Source organism: Vombatus ursinus, unplaced genomic scaffold (genome assembly GCF_900497805.2).
Source record: "Vombatus ursinus unplaced genomic scaffold, bare-nosed wombat genome assembly UNPS02009918.1, whole genome shotgun sequence".
NCBI classification, from domain to species: Eukaryota; Metazoa; Chordata; class Mammalia; order Diprotodontia; family Vombatidae; genus Vombatus; species Vombatus ursinus.
The window spans coordinates 3,526,104-3,549,057 of record NW_020949696.1 but is presented as its reverse complement, the minus strand read 5'-3'; the positions used below and the strand labels follow the sequence as shown (position 1 = coordinate 3,549,057).

The 22,954-nt window shown below is 39.5% G+C and overlaps 1 protein-coding gene across 5 annotated transcripts in view; it reads left to right on the top strand.

Annotated features, from left to right (window-relative positions):
- Window positions 1-22,954, top strand: part of REXO1 (RNA exonuclease 1 homolog) — a 118,917-nt gene that overhangs the window by 51,987 nt on the left and 43,976 nt on the right. For all 5 annotated transcript variants that reach the window (XR_003568342.1, XM_027853079.1, XM_027853076.1 and 2 more), the window contains 2 exons: window positions 11,295-11,396; window positions 13,455-13,677. Coding sequence is in view for 4 of the 5 variants with exons in the window: in XM_027853079.1 (XP_027708880.1) it covers window positions 11,295-11,396; window positions 13,455-13,677 (325 nt within the window). In the remaining variant the exon portion in view is untranslated. The remainder of the gene's footprint in view (window positions 1-11,294; window positions 11,397-13,454; window positions 13,678-22,954) is intronic.

The following is a 22,954-nucleotide window of genomic DNA, read 5'->3' as shown; positions in this document are numbered from 1 at the left end:
TATGATCTCTTTGGGAAACAGCCTCAGAAGTACTGGGTCAAAGGGTATACACATTTCTCTAGCCCTTTGGGCATAGTTCCAAATTGCTTTCCAAAATGGTTGGATTATTTCACAATTCCACCAACAATACATTAGTGTTCCAATTTTCCCGCATCTGGAAGCTGACCCTTAAAGGAAATCAGGGATTTGAAAAGTGGAGGTGAGGAGGGGGAGTGCATTGCAGGAATGGGGCACAGCCAGTGCAAAGGCATGGGGACTGGAGGTTGAGCATCACATGTAAGATCAAGTAGACCAACTGGACCATGGAGTTTGTGGAGGGGAATAATTTGTAAGAAGGCTGGTAAGGGAAGGAAAGGACAAGGTTGTGAAGAGCTATACGTGGCAAATAGGAATTTATAGTTGATCTGGAGGTAAAAGGGATATTGGAGTTTATTTTTTTAAATATTTAATATTTTATTTTTTCCCCAATTACATATAAAACAATTTTTTTTGTTGGTAAATTTGTGAGCTTTATTTGGAAATTTCCCCATGAAGCTCCCTATCCCACAATTTTCTGTAAAGAAAAAGCCTAATGATTTATCTGATAATAGGTCTGAATTTTCTAAATACACCCCATTTGAATTGTACCTTTCCTAACCTTACCTCTATACCCCCACATCTTTATTCAGAAAATAAACATTAAAATCTCCAGAAGAGCAGGTTCAGGTTTTAAAGCTGAATTGGTATAAGAAACAAAAAGGAACTCAGTTCCCAGAGATACAGCTTCATTTCTCTTCACAGATGTTAAAAAAAAGTTCAAGTTGGAATTTTAGCTATTCTACTTTACTTTAGTTGAGCTCAAATATATGACATCCAAAATTACAAGGGGAAAAATGTGATTTTTGTTTTCTCCTATTATTTTACTTTGGTACTTCTTTTTTTTTTTATTTAAAAAAAACATCTTGCCCCTCCCTCCACCCCAAGATAGCATGCATTCTAAATACCTCTTCCCCTAGTCTGCCTTCCCTTCTATCTCTTCCTCCCTTCTCTTATCCCCTTCCCCTTCAGTTTTCCTGTAGAGCAGGATGGATTTCTGTACCCCATTTCCTGTATTTCTTATTTCCCAGTTGCATGTGAAAACGTTTTTTTTAAACATGTGTTTTAAAACTTTGGGTTCCAAATTTTCTCCCTTCCTCCCTCCCCATCTACCCTCATTGATAAGGCAAGCAACTCAATATAGGTTATATATGTGCAGTTATGCAAAACACTTCCATAGTAGACATGCTGTGAAAAACTAACACTATTTCCCTTAATCCTATCCCGCCTACCCATTTATTCTATTCTTTCTTTTGACCCTGTCCCTCCTCAAAAGTATTTGCTTCTGATTACTCCCTTTCCCAATCTGCCCTCCTCTCTATCATTCCCCTACTCTCTTGTCCCCTTCCCCCCCTATTTTCCTGTAGGGTAAGACAGATTTCCACACCCAATTGAGTGTGTATGTTACTCCCTCCTTAAGTCAAATCTTATGAGAATAAGATTCACTCATTCCCTCTCACCTTCCCCTGTTTCCCCTCCACTGTAAGAGCCTTTTCTGTTTTTTTTTTTTTTTGTGGGATAATTTACCCAGTTCTACCTCTCCCTTTCTCCTTCTCCTAGTATATTCCTCTCTCACCCCTTAATTTTATTCTCCAGATATGACCCCTTCATTTTCAACTCACCCTGTGCCCTCTATCTATCTATATCTCTATCTATATATACGTACATATAATTTTTTCCCCTCCAACTACCCTCATACTGACAAAGGTCTCATGAGTCACAAATATCATCTTTCCATGCAGGAATGTAAACAGTTCAACCTTAATAAGTCTCTTATGATTTTCTCTTTCCTATTTACCTCTTCATGTTCCATTCGAGTCTTGTATTTGAAAATCAAATTTTCTATTCAACTCTGGTCTTTTCTTCAAGAATGCTTGAAAGTCCTCTATTTCACTGAATGACCATTTTTCCCCCTGAAGGATTATATTCAGTTTTGCTGGGTAGGTGATTCTTGGTTGTAATCCTATCTCCTTTGCCCTCTGGAATATTATATTCCATACCCTGCGGTCCCTTAATGTAGAAGCAGCTAAATCTTGTGTTATCCTGATTGTGTTTCCTCAATACTTGAATTGTTTCTTTCTGGCTGCTTGTAATATTTTCTCCTTGACCTGGAACTCTGGAATCTGGCTACAATATTCCTAGGAGTTTTCCTTTGGGGGTCTCTTTTAGGAGGAGATCCGGTGGATTCTTTCAATTTCTATTTTGCCCTCTGGTTCTAAAATATCAGGGCGGTTTTCCTTGATCATTTCTTGAAAGATGATGTCTAGGCTCTTTTTTTTGATCATGGCTTTCAGATAGTCCAATAATTTTTAAATTCTTCTGGATCTATTTTCCAGGTCAGTTGTTTTTCCAATGAGATATTTCACATTGTTTTCTAATTTTTCATTCTTTTGGATTTGTTTTACAGTGTTTTGATTTCTCATAAAGTCACTAGCTTCCAATTGCTCTATTCTAATTTTTAAGGAAGTATTTTCTTTAGTGAACTTTTGGACTTCCTTTTCCATTTGGCCAATTTTGCTTTTTAGGGCATTCTTCTCCTCATTGGCTTTTTGGACCTCTTTTGCCATTTGGGTTACGCTATTTTTTAAGGTGTTATTTTCTTCAGTATTTTTTTGGGTCTCCTTTAGCAAGCTGTTGACTTGTGAAACAATTTTTAACATTCATAAATCCTTCGGAATCATTTTGGATCATTGTATTGCTGAGAAAAGCTAAGTCATTCACTGTTGATCATGTTACAATATTGCTGTTACTTCTCCTGGTTCTGCTCATTTCACTTTTCATCAGTTCATATAAGTCTTTCCAGATCTTTCTGAGCTGCTTGTGATTTCTTATAGTACAGTAGTATTCCGTCCCAATCATATACCACAACTTGTTCAGCCATTTCCTAATTGATGAGTATTGCCTGAATTTCCCATTTTTTGCCACCACTAAAAGAGCTGCTATAAGTATTTGTATTCATATAGGTCCTTTTCCTTTTTATTTTTTACCTCTTTGGGATACAGACCTAGTAGCGGTATTGCTGGGTCTAAGGAGATGCGTGGGTTTTATAGCCCTTTGGACATCGTTTAAGTGGCTCTCTAGAATGATTGTATCAGTTCACAGTTCCATTGACTATGCATTAATGTCTCAATTTTCCCACATCCCCTCCAACATTTGTCATTTTCCTTTTCTGTCATATCCGCCAATGATATTGGAGTTTATTAGTGGTGGTGGTGGTGGTTAAGTGGACGGACCTTTGCTTGCATTGAAGTGGGGAGAGGCTTGAAGCAAGTTAGAAGGTTATATGGTTAATTGGTTCAGGTGAGAGGTGATGAGAACCTGCACTAGGGTTGTGCCCGTGTAAGCGGGGGGAAAAAGGGAGATTTGTTGTGGGAATAGAAACAAGATTTGGTAACTGATTGGATATATGGAGTGAGTGAGGATGAGGAGTAAAGGAAGACATAGAAATTGTACACCCTGTGACTGGAAGCATGGTGGTGCCTTTAACAGTAATGGAAAGTTTGAAAGAGGGATGAATCTGGGGAGAAAATCTGTTTTGGACTATTAAGTTTGAGGTACGTATCAAATATCCAGTTTGTAGATGCCTAATAGGTAGTTTGTGTATGAGACTGGAGCTCAAGAGAGAGCTGAGGATTAGATATGTAGATCTGGGAATCATCTGCACAGAAGAGGGAGGAGACAGAAATGATAGTTAAACCCATAGTGGGATGGGGAAAGAAACGAGCACTTATCCAGTGCCTACTATGTGCCAGACACCTGTGCTGAGTACTTTACAAATATTATCTCATTTGATCCTCACAATGACCCTGGCAGGTAGAAACTATTATTGCCTCATTTTTACAATTAGGGAAACTGAGACAAACAGGGGTTAAGTGACTTGCCTAGGCTCACACAGCTAGTAGGTGTCTGAGGCTAGATTTAAACTCAGGTCTTCCTGATACTAGTCCTGGAGCTCTATCCACTATACCACCAGCTACCTCATATGTTGGTAGCTCTGTTCTTCTAAACAGTTTGAGGAGTTGATCCCCATTTTTGGAATAAGAATATTGAAGTTCAGAGGAGGAAAGGTGTCTTTACCTTAATTTTGATACTTCTAAGTGGAAGGGCCTTATGTGTCCACCTTGTCTTGCTGTATTCCAGGGTCTTGGACACAGAATCACAGAATATGGGAGAGGAGGGATTATAGAAATCATCTAGTTCACTTATTTCAATTTATAGAGAGGGAAATAGAAGACTTAGGAAGTGAAATGGGGATAGCCAGGTGGCGCAGTGGATAGAGCACCGGCCCTGAAGTCAGGAGGACCTGAGTTCAAATCCGGCCTTGGACCAAACACTTGACACTTAACTAGCTGTGTGACTTTTGGCAAGTCACTTAACCCCATTGCCAAAAAAAAAAAAAGAAGAAGAAATGAAATGATGTTCTCGGGGTCATTCACCTAGTAAGTATCAGAGCTAGTTTTGAAACCAGGCCTTTTGATTGGTAGGCTCTAGGCTTTTTTTTTTTTTTTTTTAATTCCATAGGCACCATGGTGTAGTGGAAGGAGGAGCAAAATTTAAATCATGAAAGACTTAGGTTTGAATTCTTGATATTTAAGAGCTATGTGACTATGAGCAAGTTGCTTAAGTTTTCTGGGCCTGTTTCCTTGTTTATAAAAAATGAATAACACTTTCACTATCCATTTCACCAGGCAGTTGTGGAGAAAGTCATAGATGTAAATCTGTCCAACCTCTGCCCTCCTCATTTTCTTCAGGGAGCCCCCTGACTTCTCTATTTCATTGTCACTCTTGATCATTTTAACTTAATTCCTCCAGTTTAGTGAAAGTAGTGCTGGTAGAGAAAGCCCCACAACTCTAAGCACAGCCCCCACTATAAGGTATTGCAGGGCAGAGGTACACAGGTGTCCTTTGCTTTGTGTCACAGATGCTACCGAACAACTGTGCCTGTCATATTTGTGTCTCTGGGGAATTCCATTGTAATTTCTGGAAGGAGTGTTGGTCCTGAGAGAAAATGAGAATCATGCTGAAGAAGTTAATGGGCTTTCCCTCCACACACATACACTTAACCATATTTTATTTTTTTCCCTAATACATGTAAAGATAGTTTTCAACATTCACTTATAAGATTGTGATTTCCAAATTTTTCTCCCTCCTCCCCACCCTCTCCCCAAGACAGCAAGTAATCTGATATGGGTTATACATGTTCAATCATATTAAATATATTTCCACATTAGTCATGTTGTGAAAGAAGAATCAGAACAAAAGGGGAAAACTGTGAGAAAGAAAAAACAAGAAAAAAATGTGAAAAAGTGAAAATAGCACGCTTCGATCTGCATTCACACTCCATAGTTCTTTCTCTGGATGTGGATAGCATTTTCCATCATGAGTCTTTTGGAATAATTAATGAGCTTTTAAAAATATATGCTTTTAGAAGAAAAAGAATAGGGTTTTATTGCCAACAGAAATCCTAATATCACATCCTTCTCATTCTTAGTTTATTCACATTAGGAAATTTAGGCAGCTGTGTTATTCACAATTAAATAAAGCAAGAGGCAGCATATTGTCAAAGTCCTCTAAGTGGATTTGAAAAGTTGGGAACTAGACTAGAATTAGTCCTAGCTTGGACATGATATATATTTTTTTCCAACATTAGCAAAATCTGACATTATATGTAGTGTTCCACACCTGTGTATCTCTTCCCACTACCTCCACCTCAGCAGAGTTGTAGGAGGTGGCTTCTTTGAGGTTCCTTTCAGCTCTGACATTCTATATGCTTGCTTTTTTTCTCTGTGCCACAATTTCCTGACACATTTTAAATTCTAAGGGCCCTCCTAGCTCTGACATCCAGGTCCTAAGGGCCCTTCCAGTTCTGACATTCTGTGTTCTAAGGGCCTTCCCAGCTCTGACATCCTGTGTTCTAAGGGCCCTCTCAGCTCTGACATTCTCTGGTAGCATAGTAGATAAGAATACTGGACTTGTTCAGATATGGCTTAGACACTCACTAGTTCTGTGACATTAGTTTCAATTTCTTTGTAAAAATGAGGATAATAACACCTGCCTCACAGGGTTATTGTGTTAGATAGAGACATACCCTGGGCCTATGATTTTTTTGGTATAGGGAACTTATGGATGAGGAAACTACCAGTGCAGGTACTCACCTTCTCTGCAACTTACAGTTTTAGAGAGTTACCTAGAGCACTGAGAGGCTATCTGACTTGCCTGAGGTTCCATAGACAGTGTGAGAGACAGACAGGATTGGAAACGACAGGGCTTCTTGGCTTCAACAACACCTCTTTATCCACTGTGAATTATGTTCTACCTCTCTGCCCCTCCACCCTTCCCCATAGCATTTATAATATTATATATATCTTAGAATTATATATCATAATAGCATATACAAATGCTATTTTGTTTACAGCCATATAACTGTAAACCCTAATGTTTATAGCTACATAGAGATACAAAAATTACATTATTTTTGTTGTTTTAGTTTTCACTCCTGTTTAATTCTTCGTGATCGCATTTGGACTTTTCTTGGCAGAGATACTGGATGGGTTTGCCATTTCTTTCCTCAATTCATTTTACAGATAAGGAGACTGAGGTAAACAGGATTAAGTGACTTGCCCAGGAGCACATAGCTAATAAATGTCTGTCTGAGTCCAGATTTAAATTCAGAAAGATAAGTCGTCCTGACTCTAGGCTCAGCACTGTTACCTACTGTGCCACCTAGCTGCCCATTATATTATATCTGAGATATACGTATATAATATGTATATAAAATAATAAAAGAAAGGCCCTCTCAGCTCTGACATTCCATGTTTTTTTCTTTTAATTTAGCTTGAAATGTTCAGTTAACAAAGGTATTTCATCTCTCCCCATTAAAAAGACAGAAAATCAAACACAAATCTTGTAACAAATATGGAGAGTCAAGCAAAATCAGTTCCTGCATTGGCTATGTCCAAAAAATGTCTTATTTTGTACCTTGTCAGGAAGAATGGGTACAGCATATTTCATTGGTTCTCTGGAATCATGCTTAATTATTGTGTTGATCAGAATTAATTTTTTTTTAATTGTATTTTTTTCTATTTTTTTTTTCTTTTTTTTTTTAATTTTTTTTTGAGGGGCAAAGCAGTCGGGGTTAAGTGACTTGCCCAGGGTCACACAGCTAGTAAGTGTCCAATGTCTGAGGCCGGATTTGAACTCAGGTCCTCCTGATTCCAAGGCTGGAGCTGTATCCACTGTGCCACCTAGCTGCCCCATTTTTTTCTGTTTTCAAGGATAATTTGTTACCTCCAACTTATTTGTTTTATTTACTTTTTCTTACTTGCTTTATCTTGCTTTTCCTTTTCTTTTTTCTTCAGTTCTTCTAGCAATATTTTCCAATAATTTTCTTCCTTCAGACTGAAATTTCGGCTAAGATTAGTGTCCTTCATCTTCTCCTTACATTCTCCCAAATTTCTCCTCCCCAAATTCTCTCTGGCTTTTTTCCCCTACAAACTCCTTCAGATCTCTTTCACAGTTTCTTTCTTATGCAGCTTGTTCCTTCTCCTTCTTCTACAACTTTCTCCCAAAGAAGCTGGCAGGGAAAGGAAAGGGAGGGAAGAGAATAAGCAGTGTGCCAGGCTCTGTACCAGGTGCTTTACAAATGTGATTGAATTTGATCCTCACAACAACCTTGTGAGGTAGGTCCTGTTATGGTCCCTATTTTACAGTTGAGGAAACAAGGGCAGGGAGAGGTGAAGAAACTTGCCCAGACTCACATAGTCAGTGTCTGAAGCCACATTTGAACTCAGGTCTTCCTGATTCCTCTGTGCCCCCAGCTGCCTGCATAGGACTAAAAAGCGGGATCCTTAACTCTTAATTTTTTTTGCTAGCATTTCCTCTAGCTAATTCCCCTGGAGAACTTTGGTCTGGTTAGAATCTTCTTTCTAGAGCCTTCCCACCTGTTTAGCTCCTTTCATATTTTAGCATCTTATCTCTTGTACCACCTCCTGGTTAACACCTTGAAAGGTAGCTGACTTATTCTTCTCCTTCAGAACTCGAGTTCTTTCCCTTCTGCTTAACTTCTTTGGTTACACAGCCTTATTTATTTTTGTCTAATCTGTTCAGTTATTCAATCAAAAAGATTTATTAAGTGCTAGGCCATGTTTGAGTGACTCAGGATACACAGAAAGGCAAAAACACTGTTCCTGACCTAAGGAGCTCACTTTCCAATGGGGGAAGACAATATGAAAACAATGATGTGCATATGGGATTACTTCCCTTCTGTTCTGTATTTCTCTTATTTATAAATAATAATGTCCTTACCCAGAGTCAATGAGATTACCCTCCCTGCTCTCTCTCTCTATGTATATGCGTATATATACACATACACACACCTTGTTTGTGGCTAGTTATTTACATGTTGCCTCCCCCATTATAATGTGTGCTTCCTTTGAGGGCAGAGGCAGCATTTTTTGCTCTTCTTTGTGGCCCAGCACTGTTCTTGGCACTTGGCATTAATTGATAAGTCAATTAATAAATGCTTGTGTTGACTGTTAGAAAGGCATGAGTATCTCAATTGGGAGACCAGGAAAAAACTCCCTGTGAAAAGTGGGTTTTGAGCTAAGACTTGAAGAAAGCCAGTAGGGGGGTGGAGAAAGCCAGTAGTGTCTTCTGGGAGCAATACCAAGTAAGCCAGGGTTGTTCAAGTCTTTCTGCCCAGTCTTCCTTCTCCTCCTCTTTCACATTTCTCCTTGCCTCCTCTAAAATTTTCCCTAGCTCAGGCATATCCTCTTCTCTTATTCCTCTGTGTTATTTTATCCTGGGCCCTCTTCTCTTCTCCTATAGAATTATTTCCACCTTGGAGATCCCATCAGCTTCTGTGGAATCACTTATGTCTATGTAAATGATTCTCAGTTCTTTTTTTCCAGCCCTATTCTTTCTCTAGGGCAGCTAGGTAGTACAGTGGATAGGACAGGAGCCTGGAATCAGGAGGATTCATCTTCCTGAGTTCAAATCTGGCCCCAGACACTTCTCATTTAACCAGTTTGCCTCAGGTCCTCATCTGTACAATGAGCTGGAGAAGGAAATGGCAAACTACTTCAGTATCTTTGCCAAGAAAACCCCAAATGGGGTCATGAAGATTTGGACACAACTGCACAACAAATTCTTTCTCTGGTCTTTTGGTTTCATGTCTCTGCCTGCATATTAGACATCTTGATCTGATAGACATCTAAAGCTCCACAGGTCCAAAAATGAATTCATTATCTTTCCCCTCAGACCCTCCCTCCCTACTACCTTCCCTATTACTTTGTTTTTTCCTTCCCTATTACTTTTGAGGGCACTGTCATCCTCCCAGCCCCTCAGGCTCAAAACCTAGGTGTCATCCTTGGTGCTTCACTATTCTTTTAATCTCCATATTCCATCTTCTGCCTAGACCAGTCAATTTCACCTTTATAACATCTCTGGAGAGTGCCCCCTTTGATCCTCTGACACTGCTACCACCCTGGTGAAACCCTAATCATCTTCCACCTGGATTACTACAATAGCCTGCTGGTGGGCCTTCCTGCCGCAAGTCTCTCCCCACTCCAGTGTATTGTCTATTCAACCACCAAAGTTCAAGTCCAACCATGTTACTCTCCCCTACTCTATAAATTCTAATGGCTACTTGTTGCCTTCCAGAATCATAGGCTCTCTTTGATTTTTAAAGCCTTTTGTTACCTGGCCCCTTCTTCCCTTTCCAGTCTTATTCCCCTCCATATACTCTGTGACCCAGCACCACTGGCCCTCCTGGCTGCTCCTGGGAAAAGATACTCCAGTCTGACTCTGCATTTGCATAGGCTGTCCTCATGTCTGGAACTCCTTTCCTCTTCTCTGCCTCCTGGCTTTCCTGAAGGCTCAGCTAAAGGCTTCCCTCTGAGGTGATCTTCAGTTTATCATGTATGTGACTTGATTGTACATAATGGTTTGCATATTGTCTCTTGTGCTAGAATGTGAACTCCTTGAGGGCAGGGACCATCTTTTTGTTTGTATATTTTCCTTTTTTGGATCCTCAGTGCTTATCTGAGTGTCAGACTCACAACAGGCACTTAATAAATTTGTGCTGAAGTCACTTGAGCCCTCAGTTGATCTCTAATCTTGAGTGCTTTCTCTCTAGCTTGTGTCTTACTCTTGCTCCTCCTATTCTGTTTTCTCCCATGGAATCCTGAAGTGGTTTCTCTGACCATTGATTCTATAAGAGGGATTAGCACTGGACGCAGGTGGGAGAGAGGTAGATTCCCTGTCCATTTAAGGAATGGGGAACACTTCCTAATACTATTTAAGAGTTATCTAAAAGTAGAATGAATTGCCTCAGGCAGTGGTGTGTCTTCAGTCACAGAATCACAGTCATCAGACCTAGAACACACTTCAAAAGCCTCCTTGAGTTCATTACAGGTGGGAACAGGATTCCCCTTTTGAGGTCTACCTAATAACAATTGTCCCTTTAGCCTTTGCCTTCAAGATGTCTTCAAGTCACACAAAACTCACCCCATTCTAAGGCATATTGGTTCACTGCCCTATATACATATCTCTGTTCCTTAGCTGGGATTCCCCTATATTTGTTGTTTCCACCTATTAAAATGTGTGCTCCTTGAGGTCAAGGACTGGCTCCTTTTGCATTTGTATCCTCAGCTTTAGCCTGGCACACAATTTAGTGGTTTTATTTTCTGCTTATTATGTGTTTTTCATTTTTTAAATGTACCCTAGAGCATTTTTTGAAAGAGGGATTTGGAAAGAAAGAGGGGGGAAAAGGATATGCAGTAGCATTGGATAGCAAACAGATGCACCCTTCTCCCTCAGTTTCATTTTAGGATCCCACAAAAGAAAGGGGTGGTAATGTACCTTGTATGGTAATAAAAATACTGGGCTGGGTCTCAGAAGGCCTGAGTTCTAATTGCAGTTCTCCAATGACTTCCATCTCTTAGACTCTCAATTTCCTCTTCCTCTGCTATAAAAATGAGGGTGTTAGATTCAGTGATCTCTCTTTAAGACCCATTCCATTTCTGGCTTTCTATATTCTGAGGGCCCTCCTGGCTCCATCCTTCTGTTTTTTAAAGTCGCTTCCAGTGCTGACAGTCTGTGTTCTTTGTTATGTGGCCCTTTCTAGCTCTTGATATACTCTGTTCTAAGGTCTTTTCCAAGCCTATCCTGTGATACTGAGATTGGGTCTCCTAGGAAATGTGACTCTTTTTGTGTTCCAGCCATCCAAGGAAGAGAAGATTGAGGGAAAGTCAGAAGACAGTTTGACTACACTGTTTCCAGGCCAGAAGAGGAGGATTTCCCATCTTTCCAAGCAAGGAAATGTAAGGATCCTTTGCCCCAAATTAGGCATGTCAGCTCTGGGGGTCAGGGGAAGGAAGGGAAGTAAGTACATATCAACTTAGGGATGTAGAAAGATGTTCCTCTAGAAAGACTACTCTAAACAGCATAACAGTCAGTTTCGTAGGGAGAAGGCAGCACAAGGCTATTACTGGGCATGCCAGTTAAATTATTTGTTCTTTTTTTTCATTGGTAAAGGATTGTGCTGCTTATGCTTCAGAATCTCAAGGTGGAAGACTTCTCAGTTCAGCCTGTGTCTGTAAAGAGAAGGGGGCTTACACAGCTAGTTTCACTCATTTTTACAAATTAATCAATAAGCATGTATTAAGTGCTACTGTGTGCCAGGCACTGGGTTAAGCCCTAAATAAAAGGAAACTGAAGTTCTGAGACATCCCAGGGCTTGCTAAAGGTCATGTAAGGTGTCAGGTAGCAGAGCTTGGGATTTAAAGCCAGGTCGTTTGGCTTTAAACCTAGGGCTTTTTCCTCTCTACTTCTGAGCCATTATCATTACTTCAATTAGGAGGAGAGTGTATTTCAAGAGTGCTGTATTTTCCTTAGGTCAAAGCTCATCACTCCCAAATTTGATCAATCACTTAATCACTCAAGCTAGCAAGTATTTACTAAGTGCCTACCATTAAGCAACATTTCCTGCCCTCAAGGACTTATAGTCATGAATGACACCATGATGAAAGAGAAAGAATTTTGCATGTGGCCTAAGAAAAATCTCCACTCGGATCCCTTACTAGCTATTTAAAGTAGGGCAAATGACTTCTCTCTGCTTAAGTTTCCTTAGCTGTGGGAATAAGAAGAGAGGGCTGGATTTGGAGTCAAAGGACTTGGATTCAAATCCTGAACCTGTTACTACTATATGATCTTTAGCAAATCACTTTCCATTTCTGGGCCTCAGTTTCCTCATCTGTAAAAGGATGAAGTTGGTCCTTTCCAGCTCTACAGCCTAAGGGTAAATGTCCCCTAACTTAGGATTCTTGATATGATCAGATGGAGATAATATATTTAAAGGCTTCTACTTTCATCGGGAGTGGCTGATAATAGGCTCAGTTCAAGCTTCTGCGGCTCATTGTTTGGGTTTTGATGGCTTAGAATGAGTGTAAATAGCAATTGTTTTCTGTTCTGGCCAAAAACTCTGAGGGTCTTCCCTTCCAAGATTGATTATCTTTGGGATGGCAGATTGGGCCATTTTTTGGTCTTAATTCTTATTTAGCCTTTAGTCATCGAATGGGCATGGCTTCAGATGGAGACCTGGGAAAGACTTTAATTTAGAAAGATCAAGGTCACCCAGTCCATCCTGAGCCAGTTGTCTTGACCTTTGTCTTGAAACCTGAAGAGAGAACAAGGTTAATGACTTTGTGAAGCTCGGCCTCATTCAGATCTAATTCATGGGCAAGTCTCATCATTGGTTCTCTTCAAGCATGAAGGAAGAACAATAGCTTAAGGGTAAATATCACCTCCCTCTGGATTCTTGGTAGGATCAAATGGAGATAATGTATTTAAAGTTCTTCAAGCCTAAAGTATTATTACTAGCTCTAAAGTAGGTTTGTTAAGGCAAGCCTCTATTTTAAAGGTGAGAATCTGCTTCTTGGGCCTTGCCTATAAATAAGCTACCTTGTAGTTGGACTTTCTTTTCTCCTGGGACTTGAACTGGTGCTTGGCACTTTGTCTCTGTTCTGTTTTTAACTTTTTTATCTGAGCCACCTAAAATTTGCCCAAAGCCAACCTTTTTTTTTTTTTAACTTGAATCAAGAAGAAAAAATTTAAAGTAACTTGAAATATAGTTGCTTTTTCTTTTTTTCTTCACAAGCTTGAACCTACTCTAGCTTGTTCTTGTTTAGTAGGCCCCAATTTCTCATTCCCTTGGAATGGGGTACTTCCACTACCTCCCCCATGCTTTTAGCTACCCTTATACGATCACCTGCCTTCTAGACTATTATAGTTTCTCTGTCATGGGTTCGGTACAGCTGGACCAGAGACTGTCGTTCTCTGGGACAGTGGGATTCTCCACCGAATGTTGTCTGACCCAACAGGTCGAAGTCCCAAGCAAGCCAGTCATTCGGCCCTATCGCCCACCCACGGCTCAGGAGGCCTGCTACCGACGAACCCAGCTTGCCCAGAGACAGGCCTCAGACATTCTAGCAGTGAGACTGGCAGCCCAGAAGCATTCTGTGTCTCTGCCTGAGGAGAAGAAGAGAATTGCCCACGTACCTAATCCCCGAATGGCCACTGCACTGGCGGCAGCAGCCAATTCAGGTAAGTCACTGTTGAGTTCTGTTTATCTTTTTGTTTCCCTAGCTTGTGGGAAGGAACTTTGGAAAGAGGTATTCATATAGTTTAGGACTCCCGAGTGGTCCTTGGTTTCTAGTGCCAGCTCTGTTCCTAATTCACTGTAACTCAGTACAGAACATTTTAGTCATTTAGCAAATTGTCAGTCAATAAACATCAAGTACTTACCGAATGACAGGCACTGTGCAAAGTGCTGGGGGTTCAAATAAAGTCAAGAGATAGTCTTTGATAGTCTTTGCTTCCAAGGATCTCAGTCTACTGGGAGAGACAACGTGGAAACAACTATGTGTAAACAAGCCATATGTGGGTTAAATTGGAGATAATCAATAGAGGGAAGGCGTTAGTATTAAGGATGATCAGGAAAGGCTTCTTGTAGAAGGTGAGATTTTAGCTGGGACTTGAAGGAAGCCAGGAAAGTCAGGAGGTAGAAATGAAGAAGGAGAATATTCCAGACATGGGGGACAGATAGGGAAAATGCCCAGAGTGAGGAGATGGAGGGTCTTGTTTGAGGAACAGTCAAGAGGCCAGGGCCACTGAATCCTAGGTTATGTGTGGAGTATGAAATTTTAAGGAGATTGGGGGTGGGCAAGTTATAAAGGGCTTTTGTTGTGCTTTTTTTTCCTTTTCCCAGTTCTCCATATTTTTAACCAGGGTTTTTAAAAAATACATATTTTTTCTCCTTCCTCTTACCCCCTCCTCTACCAATTGAGAAGGTAAGAAATATTATAATACATATGAAATCATGCAAAACATGTGAGCCATGTTAGAGGTTGGGGAAAGCAAGAAAAACAAAGTGGGAAAAAAAAAGAACAGAATTAAGGTGGTATCCCTTGAATAAGACATCTTAGTCAGCAGAAGCTTCAAGGTATTTTACATATTTATCTTTGTTTTCCATTCTTTTTTCATTGTTGAATGGGTAATAAGTGATTGATTACTTGCTGCAGAATATTCTTTATTTCACTAGGAGCCAGATTACTAAAGTAATATTGTGGTGCCAACTGCATAAATCTATTGGAAGAAAGAACAAAATATAGATATATAAAGGAAATTTGAAACTCAGATTGTTTATTCAAACTCTGAGATTCTTTTTAAGTGATAAATACCAAAACTAGAGCACTTAATGGGTCTGAAGTCTGATTTGTATGTTGAGTTGGATGTTTGAAGTGCTGGAAAAGTTGGAGAGGAAATGAATGTGCTCTGTAATAAACATTATGGGAAATATTGGTAGGGAGCATTTTCTTTTTTTTTTTCAATTAGGGTTATGTGACTTGCCCAGGGTCACATAGCTAGTAAATGTCAAGTGTTTGGTCTGAGGCCGGATTTGGGGAGCATTTTTTTTTCCAAGGCAGTTAGGGTTAAGTGACTTGCCCAGGGTCACACAGTAAGTGACAAGTGTTTGGTCTGAGGCCGGATTTGAACTCAGGTCGTCCTGACTTAAGGGCCGGTGCTTTATCCACTGCGCCACCTAGCTGCCCCTGGGGAGCATTTTCTTAAAGGTTCTTTGGCAGGAATAAATTAAGATTTCTGGTTGATATATTGTGAGAAAAGATACAACTCAGCTTATTTTTGTAGATTGCTTAGGGAACTGTTAGTGGGTCCGACTAATAGTGCATTTAAAAGAGTCATTGTCTAAAACCTGTCACATAGAAAGTAATTAGTTCCTAAGTATTGCTTTTGAGCAGGTGTATTTTTTTTTAATTAATTAATTTTGAGTTTTCAACATTCACTTTTGTAAGATTTTGAGTTCTAAATTTCCCTCTCCTTCCTCCCCCACAAGACAGCATGCAGTCCGATAGAGGCAATACATGTACAATCATATTAAACATATTTCCACCTTAGTCATGTTATGAAAGAAGAATCAGAACCAAAGGGGAAAAACACTAGAAAGAAAAAACAAAAGAGAAGATAACATGCTTCGATTTTCATTCAGACTCAATAGTTCTTTTTCTGGATGTGGGTAGCATTATCCATCATGAATATTTTGGAATTGTCTTAGATCGTTGTATTACTGAGAAGAGCTACGTCTATGATAGTTGATCATAGCACAGTGTTTCTCTTACTGTGTACAATGTTCTCCTGGTTCTGCTCACTTCATTCAGCACCAGTTCATTCAAGTCTTTCCAGTTTTTTCTGAAGTCTGCCTGCTTGTCATTTCTTATAGTATAATAATATTCCATTACATTCATATGCCACAACTTGTTCAGCCATTCCCCAGTTGATGGGCATCCTCTCAATTTCCAGTTCTTTGCCACCACAAAAAGAGGTGCTATAAACATTTTTCTACATGTGGGTCCTTTTCCCATTTTTATGATCTCTTTGTGATCTAGACCTAGTAGTGGTATTGCTGGATCAAAAGGTATGCACAGTTTGGTTGCCCTTTGGGCATAATTCCAAATTGTTGAGCAGGTGTTCTTAAACTTTTTTGTGTCATGGACCCCTAAAAGGACTCTTTCTCAGAATGTTTTTAAATATATGTGGTTGCAAAGGAAGCCAATTATATTGAAATAGTTATAAAAAAATTTTTTTAAATCATTTTATTCACAGACCTAACAAACACTGCTTTAGCAGGATAGTAACTTTTTAAAAGTACTCATTTTATTGTTAAAGTCTTCAAGAACATTTTGAGGGTATAAACTTGAAAAATAGTAACAATATAGCAATTGCAACATGTAAACAAACTAAAATGGAGGAGCAGTGCTAAATTAATAAAATATTTATATTTTCTTAAAAAAAAAGTAAAAGTTTTAATCTCAGATTACATCAGTTCTCTCTCCAGAGATGGACAGCATTGTTTCATCATGAGTCCTTTGGAATTGTCTTGAATCGTTGTATTGATAAAGAGTGGCTAAGTCTTTCATTGTTACAATATTGCTATTACTGTGTACAATGTTCTGCTCACTTCACAGCAGAACAGAGGTCTTTGGAAGATCATGGCAAAATTTGATTGTCCAGAGAAGTTTATCACTGTTGTATACCAGTTCCACGATGGCATGCTTGCATGGGTTCTAGATAATGGATGATGCTTTCGTGTTTTCCCAGTCACCAATGGAGTGAAGCCGGGCTGTGTGCTTGCTCTTATGCTTTTTAGCATGATGTTTTCAGCAATGTTGTCAGACACCTTGAATGAGAATGAAAACAGCATCAAGGTCAACTACTGCGCTGGTAGTCAATTATTTAACTTAAGAAGTCTACCAACCAAGACTAAAGTGGAGGAAGAGCTGGTTCATGACTCTTCGTTTGCAGATGATTGTACACTCAGTGCAACAATTTCTGAGGGTGAGATGCAACAGAGTATAGGTGGATTCTCTGCTGCTTGTGCTAATTTTAGCCTGACAACACCAAAAAAGAGGTTCTCCACCAGCCAGCACCAAACCCTCCTATGTGGAACCATGAGTTATAGCAAATGGAGAAATTTTGAATGCTGTGGATAAGTTCCCTTACCTCAGCACTATACTTTCCAGGGATGTACACATAAATGTTGAGATTGACACACAAATTGCCAGAGCTGGCTTAATGTTTGGGAGGCTCAGAAGGAAAGTGTGGGAGAGAAGAAGAATTAGGCCACCTACCAAAATGAAGGTCTACAGAGCCGTTATGTTGACCTCATTGTTGCATGCCTGTGAAACCTGGATAGTCTACCAGCACCATGCGAGGATACTGAATTGCTTCCATTTGAATTGTCTTAGGAGGATACTGAAGATCACTTGGCAAGATAACACTGAGGCTCTTTCTTGAACTGAAGTGCCAGGCATTCAGACTCCACTGCAGAGAGTGCAGCTCCTGATGGCCTGGCCACGTTATTCTAATGCCAAATGTATGTTTGCCTAAAAGACTAACTTGTGGAGACCTCACACAAGGCAAGCACATACACAGATATTAGAAGAAATGATTTAAGGACACTCTCAAGATCTCTCTGAAGAACTTTCAGATTGGTTATGAGACATGAGAGACACTGGCACAGGACTTCCTGGCATGGGTTGCCCTCATCAAAGAAGGTGCTGTGCTTTGTGAGCAAAGCAGAATTATGGTACCTCAAAAGACATATGAGATACGCAAATTTAGACATATCTCCACTCCAAATGTTCATATGGACTATTTGTGGTAAAGCCTTCTGAGCCCCTATTGGTCTGATCAGCCACAGTTAGCATACTGTACCTAGACATAGTGATGTCATTTTTGTCGTTCTTTTTTTTTTTTTTTTTCATTTAAATTTATTTATTTTTAGTTTTCTTTTTTTTTTTTTTTTTAAGGCAATTGGGGTTAAGTGACTTGCCTAGGGTCACACAGCTAATAAGTGTCAAGTGTTTGGTCTGAGGCTGGATTTGAACTCAGCTCCTCCTGACTTCAGGGCCAGTGTTCTATCCACTGTGCCACCTAGCTGCCCTTATTTTTAGTTTTCAACATTCACTTCATAAGATTTTGAGTTTTAAATTTTCTCCCCTTCCCATTTCTTCCCCCCACCCCAAGATGGCATACAACCAGATATAGGCTCTACATATACATTCATGTTAAGCATATTTTTCCATTAGTCATGATCTAAAGAACAATTAGAATCATGAGAGGAACCATGAGAATGAAGTAATAAAACAAAACAGGAAAAGGAGAGCAAATAGTATGCTTCCATCTGTATTCAGACTCCATATTTCTTCCTCTGGGTGTGGATGGCAATTTCCATCATGAATCTTTTGGAGTTGTCTTAGATTCTTGCATTGCTGTGAAGAGCCAAATCTATCAAAGTCAGTCATCCCATAATGTGGCTGTTACTGTGTACAATGTTCTCCTAGTTCTGCTCATCATTTTAGTCTTCTTTGAGCACAAAGAACAACCACCACCATCCCACCATCCCTTTGTAGTATGGTTTCAGATCTGGTACTACTCGGCCACCTTCCTTCACTTTTTCATCAGTTCCCTTATTATTGAGTCTTTGTTCTTATAGATGAATTTTATTTTTTTCTAGCTTTGTAAAATAATTCTTTGATTGATTGGTATGGCACTGAATAAGTAAATTAACTTAGGTAATATTGTCATTTTTATTATTGGATTAGCCTACCTATAAACATGTAATATTTCTTCAGTTGTTACATCTATCTTTATGTGAGTGAAAATTGATTTGTACAGGAAAATGATAAATGTTGGAGAAGATGTGGGAAAGTTGGAACACCAATACATTGTTGGTGGAGTTGTGAAATGATCCAACCATTTTGGAGAGCAATTTGGAACTGTGCCCAAAGGGCTATAACAATGTGCATACCCTTTGACCCAGCAATAGCACTTCTAGGGCTATATCCCAAAGAGATCACACAGATGGGAAAAGGACCCACATGTACAAAAATATTTATAGCAGCTCTTTTTGTGGTGGCAAAGAACTGGAAATTGCAGAAATGCCCATTAATTGGGGAATGGCAGAACAATGGTATATGATTATGATGGAATACTATTGTGCTATAAGAAATGATGAGCAGGCTGACTTCAGAAAAATCTGGAAAGACTTGTATGATCTGATGCTGAGTTAAATAAGCAGAACCAGGAGAACGTCATACACAATAACAGCCACGTTGTGTGTTGACTAATATTGATAAACTTAATCCTTCTCAGCAATACAAGGATCTAAGACATCTCCAAAGGCCTCATGATGGAAAATTCTATCCACATCCAAAGAAAGAACTATGGAGTTTGAATGTAGATTGAAGCATACTATTTGCTGTTTTTTTTCTTCTGTTGTGTTTTATTTCCTCTTTCTGTTGGTTCTCCTATTGGTTCTAATTCTTACCTACAACATCACTAATGTGAGAATATGTTTAATAGGAATATATATATATATATATATATATATAGCCTATATCAGATTGTGTGCCCTCTTGGGGAGGGAGGTGGGGAGAGGGGGGAAGAAAAATTTAAAACTCAAAAGCTTATGGAAATAATTGTTGATAATTCAAAATAGACTAATTAAAAATTTAAAAGAAAAACTATAACCTCAGACTGGAAAAAAAAAAGAAAATTGTTTTGTAATTGTGTTTGTATATTTCCTATATGTGTCTTGGCAGGTAAACTCCCAAGTATTTTTTACTGTCTGCAAATATTTTAAATGAGATTTCTCTGTTCCGTCTCTCCTGCTGGATTTTGTTGGTAATATATAGAAATACCAATGATTTGTGGTAGGTTTTATATTATAACCTGCAACTTTGCTAAAGTTGTTGTTTTCATTAGTTTGTTAGTTGATTCTCTAGGATTCTCCAAGTATTCCATCATCTCCTCTGCAGAGAGTGATAGTTTTGTTTCCTCATTGCCTATTCTTATCCCTTCAATTACTTTTTCTTGTCTTATTGCTCTAGCTAGTATTTCTGGTACAATACTAAATAATAATAGTAATAATGGACATCCTTGCTTCATCCTTGATCCTATTGGAAAGGTTCCCCTCCCCTCTCCTTCCTCCCCTTCCCTCCCTCTTCCTCCCTCTTCTCCTCTCCCCTTTCCTCTCTTTCTCTCCCTCCCCTCCTTTTTTCTCCCTCCCTTTCCCTCCTCCTCTCCTCTCCCATCCCTTTCTCTTCCTCCCTCCTCTTCTCTCCATTCCCTTTTCCTCCCTCCCCTCCCCTGCCCTCCACTCCCCCTGTCCACATAGGTTGTCATACCCTTGCCTCTGCCAGTGAGGCAGATTGATTTTCTTTTCTTTTCTTACTTAGCTTTAATCACCGAGTGGGCATTGCCTCAGACAAACTGAGACCTGGGAAAAATCTTAGCTTAAAAAGGCCAAGGTCTTCCAGTGCATCTGGGATCATCTCCATTCGTCCTGATCTGTATCTTGCCGCAGGGCCTAGATGGCTGTGGAGGAGAGAGTGAGGCTGGTGACTTTACATAGCCCTGCCTCACTTAAATCCAATTCACTTCCAAGTCATGACATCACTTTCCTGATTTCATGCTCCTCTGCAAGAACATAGGACAAACACCTGTAATATTGGAAAGGCTACTTGTTTATCCCCTTTATAGATGATGCTTGCTCTTGGTTTTAGATAGCTACTATTTATCATTTTAAGGAAAGCTCCATTTATACCTATGCTTTCTAATGTTTTTAGTAGGAATAGGTGTTATATTTTGTCAGAAGCTTTTTTTGTAGCTAATGATATAATCGTATGATTTTTTGATGTTTTTGTTATTGATGTAGTCAGTTATGCTTATAATTTTCCCAATATTAAACCAGCCCTGCGTTCCTGGCACAACTCTAACTAGGTCATAGGGTTCGATCTTTGTGATATATTGCATAATCTCTTTGCTCATTTTTTATTTAAAATTTTTGCATCGAATATGGTGGAGAAAAGCCAGGAAATTGCCCGAACCCTGTCCAGTTTCCCTTGGAAACAACATCAAATCAAGCTTCTAAATGAATTCTGGGGTGACCGAACTCAAAAGATAGAGTAAAACAATTTTCCAGCCTAAGATACTTACAAGGACTTCCAGAAAGGTCTGTCTCACTTGGGTAAAAGGAGAGTGCAGCCTAGCTCAGGCAGCGTCCAGGCAAGCCAGCCACAGCTCTCAGCCACAGCACAGATCAGCATCTGAGGCCTTGTGGTCCTGGCTCAGCAGACTAAGCTGTGAGGCCTCTAGCCACAGTGAAGCAGGCAAACTGCCAGCCCCAAAACCCTGTGCACAATAGGTGGGACTAGGCCAGGTCATTCTAGTGCATTGAGCAAGCCACCAGCCCCAGAGACCCTGGCACAGAAAGCCAGTGACCAGGCCTCTGGACCCCAACAGCAGAAGCTTGGGACAGTGCCCCCTATACCTCAGAAGAGAGCTCAACTTTAAAAGTCACAATATAGACTAGAAAATAAGCAAAAACTGAAAAAGACCCCTGGCCATAGAAAGCTATGCTATGGCTACAGGGAAGATCAAAACACAAACTCAGAAGAGGGCAACAATGTCACAATGCCTGCATGCAAAGGACCCTCAAAGAGGATTATGAACTGATCTCAAGACTAAAAAGTCCGTTTGAAGAACTCAGTAAGGATTTTAAAAATCAAATAAGAGGTAGAAGAAAAATTTGGAAAAGAAATGAGAGTTGCACAAGAGAATCACAAAAAGAGTCAGCAGCTTGGAAAAGGAAGCAGAAAAATTGACTGAAGGAAACAACTCCTTAAATAGAATTGGGTAAATGGAAAAAAATCCACTGAAGAAAATAACTTCTTAAAAAAGTAGAATTGGCTAAATGGAAGAGGAGGTACAAAAGCTAACTGAAGAAAATATTATTCCTTAAAAATTAGAATTGGGCAAGTGGAAGCTACGAGACATCAAGAATCAGTCAAACAAAATCAAAAGAATGAAAAAATAGAAGGAAATATAAAATACCTCATTAGAAAAACAACTGACTAACCGTTAGATCCAAATAGATCCAGGAGAAATAACTTAAAGAGTTATTGGACTACCTGAAAGTCATGATCAGAAAAAGAGCCTGGACAGCATCTGCCTTTTTTTTTTATTATTAAATTATTTTGATTTATCCACAGTCACTTCCGTAAGCTTTTGAGTTTTAAATTTTTCTTCCCCTCCCTCCCCACCTCCCTTCCTAAGACAGTGTGCTTTCTGATATGGCCTTTACATATACATTCCTATTAAACATATTTTCACATTAGTCATGTTGTAAGGAAGAATTAGAACCAATAGGAGGAACCACAAGAAAGAGGAAACAAAACAAAACAGAAGAAAAAAAGCAAATAGTATGCTTCCACCTGCATTCAAACTATTTTTCTTTCTTTGGATGTGGATAACATTTTCCATCATGAGACCTTTGGAGATATCTTAGATCCTTACATTACTGAGAAGAGCTAAGTCTATCAAAGTTAGTCATCGCACAATGTGGTTGTTACTGTGTACAACTGTCTCCTGGTTCTGCTCACTTCACTCATCATCAGTCCATACAAGTCCTTCCAGGTTTTTCTGAAATCTGCCAGCCATCATTTCTTACAGCACAATAGTATTCCATTACATTCATATACCACAACTTGTTCAGCCATTCCCCAATTGATGGGCATCCCCTCAATTTCCAATTCTTTGCCACCACAAAAAGAGCTGCTATACATATTTTTGTACATGTGGGTCCTTTTCTGATTTTTATGATCTCTTTGGGAAACAGCCCTAGAAGTGCTATTGCTGGGTCAAAGGGTATGCACATTTTTATAGCCTTTTGGACATAGTTCCAAATTGCTCTCCAGAGTGGTTGGATCAGTTTGCAGCTCCACCAGCAATGTATTAGTGT